Source organism: Panthera onca, chromosome C1 (assembly GCF_046562875.1).
Source record: "Panthera onca isolate mPanOnc1 chromosome C1, mPanOnc1 haplotype 2, whole genome shotgun sequence".
NCBI classification, from domain to species: domain Eukaryota; kingdom Metazoa; phylum Chordata; class Mammalia; order Carnivora; family Felidae; genus Panthera; species Panthera onca.
In genome coordinates this window covers 135,162,363-135,173,163 of record NC_138346.1, presented here as the reverse complement: position 1 = coordinate 135,173,163, position 10,801 = coordinate 135,162,363, and the positions used below count along the sequence as shown (strand labels likewise).

The 10,801-nt window shown below is 45.7% G+C and overlaps 1 protein-coding gene across 4 annotated transcripts; it reads left to right on the top strand.

Moving 5' to 3' along the window:
• Positions 1-1,129: 1,129 nt before the first annotated feature.
• On the top strand, positions 1,130-5,816 carry S1PR1 (sphingosine-1-phosphate receptor 1). 4 transcript variants are annotated; one of them, XM_060623140.3, is made up of 2 exons: positions 1,130-1,355; positions 3,102-5,816. In XM_060623140.3, exon 2 carries the CDS (start codon positions 3,270-3,272, stop codon positions 4,413-4,415), a length of 1,146 nt encoding a protein of 381 aa, XP_060479123.1. In that variant the 5' UTR covers positions 1,130-1,355; positions 3,102-3,269; the 3' UTR covers positions 4,416-5,816. The 4 variants fall into 4 exon arrangements, with proteins under 4 accessions (XP_060479123.1, XP_060479120.1, XP_060479121.1 ...); XM_060623137.3 differs by having other exon boundaries at positions 1,130-1,460; XM_060623138.3 differs by lacking the exon at positions 1,130-1,355 and adding an exon at positions 1,828-2,736.
• Positions 5,817-10,801: the final 4,985 nt, after the last annotated feature.

Sequence of the window (10,801 nt, the reverse complement as noted above, 5' to 3'; positions counted from 1 at the left end):
AGTCATTCAGGTACAGGGTGTGTCTGTCAATTGAAACTGCACACGGAGAAGTTTTGCGTTCACATCTGCCAGGATGGGAAGCCAGAGCGACCAGGAACTGGGTGGAAATCTAGCAGCAGAGCAGGGCAGAAGTGCTCTGAGCTTGTCACTTAGGCGGAGCTGACCAAGGCCGCCTCTATGTCTCACCTTCTGAAGTAGCATCAAAGTGAAAGAAGAGAGTGGGCGTGTTGGGAGCATGAGGTGTGGGGGCCTCTGAATCCTCCCGAGTAGAAAGGGAGAGAAGGTAGGTCACCGGCCTCAGACTAGGCTGGCTGGGTCCTGCGGCTCTTCCCTTTTGGAAATTCTTGTGCTGCCCAAGCTTTTAAATCTGTCAGGCCGCAGCAGCTGACCACCTCCCCAAAGGTCTCAGAATCTGGGACACATGGCTTGGGTTTGCGCCCAGTTGAGTGAGGGGAAAGCCAGCCCTACTTCTCGCCCCGCGTTAGCCCATTCGTCACCGAGCCCCGGGAAAACCACTTTCTGCCCCTCAGACCACAAGTTTCGGGGCTGCAGTGGGACGGGGGTAGGGAGAAGCAGAGGAACCTCCGGGACCATTCTCCCTTCTAGGCTGCTGCATATCTCCTCCGCGTCTGTGGCAGCCCCTTGCCAGCTTCTCGTCCCCGGTGGGCGGCCGGGACTCGCGGGGTGTCGGCTCCTCCTTTCCCTGTCTGCACAGAAGCGGCCCCGGGGCGCCCCGCCACGATCTCGGGACTCCGATCCAATCGAGAGCTTGCGGGGGTAGGGAAACAGCGAGGTGCGCTGCGAGACGCCGGGCCGTCCTCTGCCCCCTGAGACTTTTCGGGAGAAAAGTTTCCAAAGGCTCCCCACGTCCTCTCTTTTCTAAGACTCGGGAGAACGGTGTCTGGGAGCGGTGGACAGCCGGGCGAGGGCTGTGATTTATGCATCAGAGTCCAGGGGGCACCAGCCTCCGTCCCTTCTCTGTTTTCTTTTCCTTTTTTTTTTTTTTTTTTTTTAAATTCAGTTGCCTGGGGGGGGGGGGGGGAGGAGGGTGTGTGCACGTGTGTGTGTGTGTGTGTGTGTGTGTGTGTGTGCGCGCGTGTGCGCGCGCACTTGCGCTTGCTTCTGCCCCAGATCTTTCCTGGACAGTGAGTCTCCGAAGCCGAGATCCGGAGGCCCGCAGCCGCAGGCGGAGGGCGTGAGGGTTGAGATATTAACCCCTCCCCGCCTCTTCCTAGGGAAGCCACACGGCCTCAGCGGGGCGCTCGGTGACTTCAGCTAGCGGGCCGGCGCGGGCCGCGGAGAGCAGGGCTGGCCATTGGAGTGTGCGGCTGCGGAGGGAGGGGACCCCGACTCGAGTAAGTTTCAAGAGCGTAGCGGTCAGTCGTGGGCGGCAGCAAGATGCCGAGCGCGCAGTGGAGACCCAGAGCTCTCCCAACGCAACTTCGTCCTGCCTGAGCGAGGTAGGGGACTGAGCGCGGTGCCAGCGTGGGCCGGGGGTGCGGGGGACCCCCGTTGCAGGAAGTGTTCAGTGTTAGAAACGAATTTTTAAGCCGGAACGAAGCAAAACGGAAACTTTTAAAACATCCATCTCTGGACGCTAGAAACATTCATCCCTGGGCTACTAAGCCCAGTCCATCGGATTGTTCTTGGGGCACTTGTGATTTAATGAAGTTTGGAAAAGGGTTCAGTCCGGTTGCAAAACCGACTAGAGGTGGGGGAGAGTGGAAACTGCGGTTGGTCGCAGAGGGGTGGGGGAAGGGGCTTAGTTTTGGAAATCTTATAGACAAAGAATATGGGGGGTGGGGGTGGGGGTAAGGGCTTAAACTTGCACTGCCGGCGAGGAGGGTGTGGAATTAGATGGGAGAAATGCCGAGTTTCTGGGTACGAGCACCGTCGGCTGTCCCAGGAACTGCTCTCTGTTACGCCCCTTCTATCACATTGTGGCGTTACTTTGAAACATTTCAACGAGTTACGAGTAGACTTCTGCGAACCAGTGCCATGTTTCATTCTCTCCACACTTTCTAGTTCTGTGAGACGAGGCAACATGTTGGGGGAGGGCAGTAAGTAAAACTACCGCCTCACGTTTAGCAATGCACCAGACGTACGTTCAGGCTTCTGGACAGTAGATTTGCACTTGGAATTGGGAATGTAGTGGCATGTATTGTTATCGTTAGTAGTATAACTTATCTCGTGTGTGTGTGTTGGCCAAACCCACAGTAACTAAACATACTCCTTATGCAATCAATGAATGTGCGAAACTCCTGGGATTTATTGCAATCTCTTATGAATGATTTTCACTGAACCTTTAGATTTTCTTGCATTAGCTTACAAGAAAAAAAAAAAAAAAGAAGAAGAAGAAGAAGCAGCAGAAGAAAGAAAAGGCAGTTGCTTCACAGAGGCGTTAAGCTTTCCTGTTTACCGCAAGGCTGGGGCGGGCTTGGCTGCCCACACCATGCGGCGCCCTCGGACCCAAATCACACCTGTTCCTAGAGAGTTATTAATAGAGCCCAAAGAATGACTTACTCTGTCAAGTGATTTTCGTGCGAATCTAATGTCTTGCATGGCAATTAGGAGGTGGTTCTCTGTTCTTTTAGCTGGGTGGTGCTGTGCGTCTCCACCCTCATATTGGCGGTTGGGTCTCTTCCGAGGAGAGACTAAGAGCTGGTAGTGAACCCGCTGCTGAGAGGGCGAATGCTCCAGAGCACCTCCAAGCTGGAAACCTGGAGGGGGATCGAGGTGGGGGCGTGAGGGAGCCGAAGGGGTGTTAAATGGGACTTGCTTCTCTAGTTTTCCCATTTCCACTTGGATGTGACACAGGGAGAGTTTTCGTCTTGTCGAGTTGGGAGTTTTCAGTTTGGGTAAAATATTTTTTCTCCCTTCCCTTACCCACCCTACTCCCCCTTTTTCCTTTTTTTTTTTTTTTTTTTTTTTGCAAGAAATAATTTGATTTTCTTTTTCTGAAATCCTTCTCCTTGCGCTTTCCCCAAGTTTACTTAAAACAAATCCATGACAAAACTGGAGCACTGCCTTAGCTAGAATGAATTATGCCAGTGTGCTGTGGCTTTTTCCCTGACTCTCTCCTCTTTGTGACTTGTTTAAAGCTGCTGTTCCCGAGGCCCTCTCCAGCCAAGGAAAAGCTACACAAAAAGCCTGGATCTCCCTGACGGAACCACCCCCCCCACCGCGGCAAGTGAAGGCTCTCTCGGCGTCGCCCTCTAGCGTTCTTCAGGAGAAGCTCCACCCCCGGGTTCCTGGAGACCCTGCGCACCATGGGGTCCACCAGCGTCCCGCTGGTGAAGACCCACCGCAGTTCTGTGTCTGACTATGTCAACTACGACATTATCGTCCGGCATTACAACTACACGGGAAAACTGAATGTCAGCGCGGACGAGAACGGCATTAAACTGAGCTCCGTGGTGTTCATTCTCATCTGCTGCTTTATCATCCTAGAGAACATCTTTGTCTTGCTGACCATTTGGAAAACCAAGAAGTTCCACCGACCCATGTACTATTTTATCGGCAACCTGGCCCTCTCAGACCTGTTGGCGGGAGTGGCCTACACGGCCAACCTGCTCTTGTCTGGCGCCACCACCTACAAGCTCACCCCCGCCCAGTGGTTTCTGCGGGAAGGGAGTATGTTTGTGGCCTTGTCTGCCTCGGTGTTCAGCCTCCTAGCCATCGCCATCGAGCGCTATATCACAATGCTGAAGATGAAACTCCACAACGGGAGCAACAGCTTCCGCTCCTTCCTGCTGATCAGTGCCTGCTGGGTCATCTCCCTCATCCTGGGTGGCTTCCCCATCATGGGCTGGAACTGCATCAACATGCTGGCCAGCTGCTCCACTGTCCTGCCGCTCTACCACAAGCACTATATCCTCTTCTGCACCACCGTCTTCACCCTGCTCCTGCTCGCCATCGTCATCCTGTACTGCAGGATCTACTCCTTGGTCAGGACTCGGAGCCGCCGGCTGACCTTCCGCAAGAACATCTCCAAGGCCAGCCGCAGCTCTGAGAAGTCGCTGGCGCTCCTCAAGACCGTGATTATCGTCCTGAGCGTCTTCATCGCCTGCTGGGCGCCCCTCTTCATCCTGCTCCTGCTGGACGTGGGCTGCAAGGTGAAGACCTGCGACATCCTCTTCAGAGCGGAGTACTTCCTGGTGCTGGCCGTGCTCAACTCCGGCACCAACCCCATCATTTACACTCTGACCAACAAGGAGATGCGCCGGGCCTTCATCCGGATCCTGTCCTGCTGCAAGTGCCCCAGCGGAGACTCCGCCGGCAAATTCAAGCGACCCATCATCGCCGGCATGGAATTCAGCCGCAGTAAGTCGGACAACTCCTCCCACCCCCAGAAGGACGATGGGGACAACCCAGAGACCATTATGTCCTCTGGAAATGTCAACTCTTCTTCCTAAAACTGAAAGCTGCCCGACCCATGGGGAGAGTTCTTGCATGGTCACCCCACCACCCAGTGTTTGGAAAACGAAAACAAAAATAAAAAAGTCTCTGTGCCTCCACCGCTGCCAGGGAGGAGCTGCTGGGAGCCAGACGGAGGGGGCAGGGGGCAGAGTAAGAGCAGCCTGGTGGTGCCGGGGTGTTGGTGGGTTAGTTCCTGTGAACAATGCACTGGGAAGGGTGGAGATCAGGTCCTCGCCTGGGATCTATTTCCTACCCCCGCCCTGGAGCTTTGATTTTGCACTGAGCCAAAGGTCTAGCATTGTCAAGCTCCTGGAGGGTTCATCTGGCCGCTCCTCTAAGACTAAGGCCCCAGTGTGAGAGCATCTGTGGAGAGCTTGGAGGAGGAGACGTTTTCTCTCACCTTAGTTGCCAGCCCAAGTGACTGTGTGCACTTCTGCGTCTCTGGGTATGCCCTGCATATCCTACCCTCCCTTTCCCTTCACACCCCTCCTCAAAATTCTGTTACTTTATATTTGAACGACCTGGCGTTCATCAGAGCCAGGGTTGTGGCACGGTCCATTTCCTGATTGTCTGCAGAGGGTAGGCCGTGTTCAGGAGGGAAACTGTGAGGAATGGAGATGGTTTGGAGATGTAAAGCAATTTTATTTGCTGAGGCCAAAGTTTCCACGTAAGCTGGATCAGTTTTTGGAATTTGGTTACAGTCACTTTGATTTTTTTTTTTCTTTTAACAACTTTACAATGAAGTATGTTACAGCATCGTTATCCATTGTGTCTGAAAGTCTGCATAAGTCCAGTTTATCTAGATGCTATCAACCGGGATCCTTTGTGTCATAGGAGAATCAAACAAGTAAAACAAGGTGAAAACTGACTGGGGGTGACTTTGTAAACCAAGAGAGATTTCTTAAATGAGTTTGTCTAACAAATACAACGTCTGTCTTTGGCACTTTTGTTGACGTTTATTTCAGAGTGTTGTTGTGTGAATTATTTCAACCAACAGGATGGTTGTATTTTGTTGTGTTAAAAGTACTTTCCGTGATTTTTGAATGTATTTGTTTCAGCATTTTATTGGACTTTTCTAACCTGTGTTAACACCGTTGAACATGTATTTCCTAAGAAAATACAACCCTCTTGTGCCATTAAAGCATTACTTTAACTGATAGGGAATACCAGAAGTTTTAAAATACAGCTGTTCATTAAATAGTTAATTAAAGATGTGTATAAATGTCACAAAAAATAAAAATATATTGCTGTCTCTTTAGTATGGTTTTCAGTGCAATTAAACCGAGAAATGTCTTTTTTTAAAAAAATAGTATTTAATAGGTTTCTGACTTTTGTGGATCATTTTGCACATAGCTTTATCAACTTTTAAACATTAATAAACTGATTTTTTTTAAAGATTCCTTTGTGAATAGCATTTTTTTTTAAACAAATAAGACATTGTGTTTGACTATGTGGATCTTTAGAATCAAAGTTAAGGGCAATTTTCTGTTACTCTTTAAAGGATTTCACCTTGATAAACTAGGGTGTGAAAAAAATGTGGTTTGTTAAAAAACCACTGTATCTTTTTCAGGAAGAGAAACTTCAATAAGTTAACACTGAAGAGTAGTAAAAAATGCGATGAAAACCACCAACCTCTAAATACCACGCTGACAAGTAAATGCCATTATTGGAGTTTTAAATTGCATTCGAGCCAAACTAAGTGTTACACAATAATTCTTGTCCTAAAACACGGGCTTTTAAAGAAATAATCTACAAGAATGTAGTTGTAAATCTAATTTACATTGTGAAACGCAATGGTCGCTTCAAGCCCATCAACAAAAGCTTTTACATTCTTGGCTTTCCACCAACATGCTGGGGAAATAGGGATATGGATCTTGGAGATAGTATATTAAATCACTTTTTTCCAAGACACTGTCTTGGCTTCTCCCAGACTGTCTTTTGGACAATATGGGACCACACAGTAGTAGGAGCACATAGCTAGCAAGGAGTAGCAAGTTGTAGAATGTAGGTTGAGTAGTATACCCCTCATACCTGAAAACTTTCAATAATCTCTGATAGCTTTGGCGCCCTGGCCATTAATTGCTCCCTACTAGGCAATGAGACCAAGGGCACTTTGTAAGCGCCACAGAATTACTGTAATAATTGTTTCGATGTTATTGTCATCTTCACTGAGAATTCATTTGAAGGGTTTGGGTGTATTTGGCTCTTCAGTCCCGTTATTGCTGTCAGAATCTGTGCTTTCAACTGTCACTGCATATGCACAGGACACAGTTGGGACATGAAGATAAACCTCACCTCACAGAGTAGATGTCATTTCTGGGTAAGGTTAACTGTGGGAAACAGAAGTGTGTTCACGAAGGAAACCTTAGGTCACAACCTCCAGTTTCCTGAAGGAAATGCCAAAAATGTGCTGAAGACAAAAGACTGGAAACAAACTGGAATGTCTCTATCCATCTGTCTGCTGAGGCGGAAGGAATGAGTTCATGTTGTACTCACTTCCTAGAGCTTTCATTGCAGAGTCAAGCATAATGGAAAAGCCCATCCATTTCGTGTTTCTATGGACGATAAGTGTTCCTACTATTGGTTTTATCTTTATAAGCAAAGCAATGACTCACACAACATGGGGAAGTTGAGGTAGGGCAGCTGACCCTGGCGGGGATTGGAAAACTCATGATAACGAGTGAGAGAGGACAGCCTTACTTGCCCACCTGTGAGCACATTATCCAGTCATCATATGTGCATTCTTCCTGGAAGTTCCACACTGTGCCTTTCATTCCAAGAGAGCTGGACAGTCATGGACTGTGGTTTTCCTGGGCAGGTGTGGGACAGAAGCCTACCTCTGGCTGAGAAGCAATGGCTGAGATAAAGGAGTCCTTGGTGGTATCTCAACATGAATATCTGGTTTTAATTTAGTATATCCTGAGAATTGAGGATGAAAACAAAAATCTCAGTAACTATTTTTATACTAAATTTAAATGTCCATAAAGTTTTGATTAAAAAACTTATGTAGTATTTTTAAAGAGGAATAAAACAGGCAGCCTGAGAAATACTTGACATATTCTTGTAAATGGGCCCCTGGTATAAATATTGAGGAAAATTACAAAATGACATCAAACAATACTTTATTCCCAATGATATTAAATGTGATTACAATTCTACAGAACATTCACATAGAAATTGTATGTAAGAAAAATGCTTGCCCTTGCTTTTTAGCCTCGTTATAAGTAGAAAAATTAAATTCTTTAGTAAAAGTTAATCTAGTGATATTAGAAATTCCAACATTTATAGTAATAGAAATGTTGCATTTATGTTAACTAGAGAATGGATTTTATTTTGGCATTATCAGTACTTTGGTTGTGATTTATGGCATCTTTAATGTTCCCCCAATGTAAAAAGTCTTATTATGAAGGTTTTTGTTGTTTTTGTTGTTTTTAATTTTAGAGAGAGGGGCCAAAAGAGAGGGGCAGAGAGAGAGAGAGAGAGAGAGAGAGAGAGAATCCCAAGCAGGGTCCATGCTCAGCATAGAGCCTAATGTGGGGCTCAATCCCATGATCTTAGGATCATGACCTGAGCTGAAATCAAGAGTCCAATGCTCAACCAACTGAGTCACCCAGGTGCCCCTTTTTGATGAAGCTTTTAACTTACTTTCAAATTGGATTAATTTCTGCCATAGACACTGCCTATGATAAGGATGCGCCCAATGTAATATCCTTGTAGTACTTCTAACCCAGACTGTACTTTTTGAATGATTTTGACTCTTCTTGCCTCCCTTCAGTGTATCTCTGAGACCTCTCACATTTTCTAGGTAACTACAAATGCAGCTCTGTTTGGGAGCTACTACTCTGAAATAGCAACTTCAAAAAGATGATCAGCTCTGTTGGGGAAGTCCTACAAAGTGAGGACTTGAAGTTTAAGTACGATTAAATATCAGCAACCCCATTTTCAATTGAGAAGTAAGGGATAATACTTGAGTGACACATTTAAAAAATGTTTTCATTACAAAACTGTTAAATTTGAACTTGTAAATGGGTCACTGACTCAAAAATTAATTTCTAACCAGGAACACTCTTATTTACCTATATGATGTGCAATAATCATTTTCTGTGATCTCTTTGTAACGTTCAGTTATTCTTTTCTTTCATATTGCTTTCTCCAGGGGTGCCTGAGTGGCTTAGTCAGTTAAGCATCTGACTCTTGGTTTCACCTCAAGATCTCACAGTTCATGGGTGTGAGCCCACACTGGGCTCTGCACTGACACCGCAGAGGTGTGTCTCCCTGTCTCTCCGCCTCTCCCCTGCTCGCTCTCTCCGCCTCTCCCCTGCTTGGTCTCTGTCTCTCCCCTGCTCACTCTCTGTCTCTCTCTCTCTCTCTCAAAATAAAGAAATAAGATTTTTGAAAAATGGTGCTTACTCCATACCCAGCTGGAATGGTGTTTTCTATGGACACCTCAGTAATTAGATCAAACTAGATCGATCTCATTTGTTTCTTAACTAACCACATCAAACTAGATGTGTCTGTGTTTTCCGCAAATAGTTTTAAAACGTCTGGAGGGAGGAATCACAACTAACCAAAAGAAGCCTTTATAGGGCCTATTAGAGTATTCTTTCCCTGTGGACAAAGTAAGTTCTGGATGATGAGAAATCATAATAGATTACATCCTTTCCTCCAATCTTGCTGCTTTTTTGATGTGTGCTTCACAAGGCCCAAGGAAAGGGACTCAAAATACTTTTTCACACATACCATTGCCTTCACTGCCATAATGATTGGAACTAGAGTCCAATCAGAATACTCAAGCAAGCAAGCAAGCAAGGTCTACTTGAATTACTAAAAGCCTTTTTATTGCTTGCAAAGGAAAAGAATTAAAACAAAAACTTTTTAAATGTTTATTTATTATTGAAAGACAGAGAGAGTCAGAGTGTGAGCAGGGGAGGGGCAGAGGGAGAGGGAGACACAGAATCCAAAGCATGCTCCAGCCTCTGAGCTGTCAGCACAGAGCCTGACGCAGGGCTTGAACTCACAAACCGTGAGATCATGATCTGAGCTGAAGTTGGACGCTTAACCCACTGAGCCACCCAGGCGCCCCAAAAGAAAAAGAATTTTTAACCAGTGCTCAAAAGAGCTAGGAAAGATGAAAGAGGAGGATAACAATGAGGGAGGGTTAGACCTGCATTTAATTTAGCCTTTTCACAATCCTTGACAAGAGCCAGGACCAATGGCAAATTTGGTTCCTGTTGAAGACATCTTGCCTAATACTCTGTGCTTTCTTCTTAGAATTAGACTTTCAAGTGATTCCTGCATTTCTCATGGTCTCTTTGTCATCCCTTTGAGGACTGAAGGATTGAAAATCAGATTTAGCTCTGAGTATAATCATTAGCAAAAGCATGTGTGGATTGCATATTTGAATGAACAAGAATTGCCATATTTTGTTTCATTGAAGCACCATCATGTGCCCAACCAGCTCCTGTGTTAACAATGGATAAACACATTGTGGTAAACTCATACAGTGGAATACTAGTCAGATATTTAAACAAGGAACTACTACTGATACTTGCAACAATTTGCATAAATCTCAAAACCATTCTGTTGAGAAAAGAAGCCAGCCCTAAAAGAGAACACACTGCGTGATTCCATTTATGTGAAATTCAAGATGAGGCAAAAGTGATCTATGGAGATGGAAATCAGAACACCGGTTGCCTCATGGAGAAGATATACTGAAAAGGAACATGAAGGAAATTCTGTTAGATTGTTAGCAGTGTTCTGTATCTTAATTCTTAGGATGTTGTTTACTTGGGTATATGCATTTATATAAACTTATCTAACCATATTAGGGTCTGTGAAATTAAAAAAAAAAAAGTCAGTATGGTAGATTTCCACCTGAATATGAGGACTGTATGGGCCTTTCTCTGTGAAATTATGCAGTGAGATTCCAAAGAATTCAATAGAACACTGCAAAAGTTCCACACTGTTCCACAGAAGGAAAATTTGCTCTTTCAGCAGACTCCTAAGTCCCAGAACCAAAGCGTTAAAATGCTAAATAATTGTAACCCGATGATATTCTCTTTGCTTCTATAGGATGAGAATTAGGTATAGTATTGGTATTTGTAATACCTAAGAATGTCTGTGTTTTGGAAGAGTCTAGGATTGCAACGAAACTGTCACAATAAACGTTTATTGACATTCAGATTTTGGTCCTAGGAACGTATAATGTATCGTAAATAGCCTTAGGAAGAATGGGCTTTAAAACACTGGCAAGGATACCGAAACATATTAGTATAGGTGACATACACACTGGAGTGTGTCAAACCATTTCTTACCACCTGACCAAACCTATAAAAAGCATTCAGGCAGATTGTAACACCGGTCCTGGGTGCAAGCACTGCAT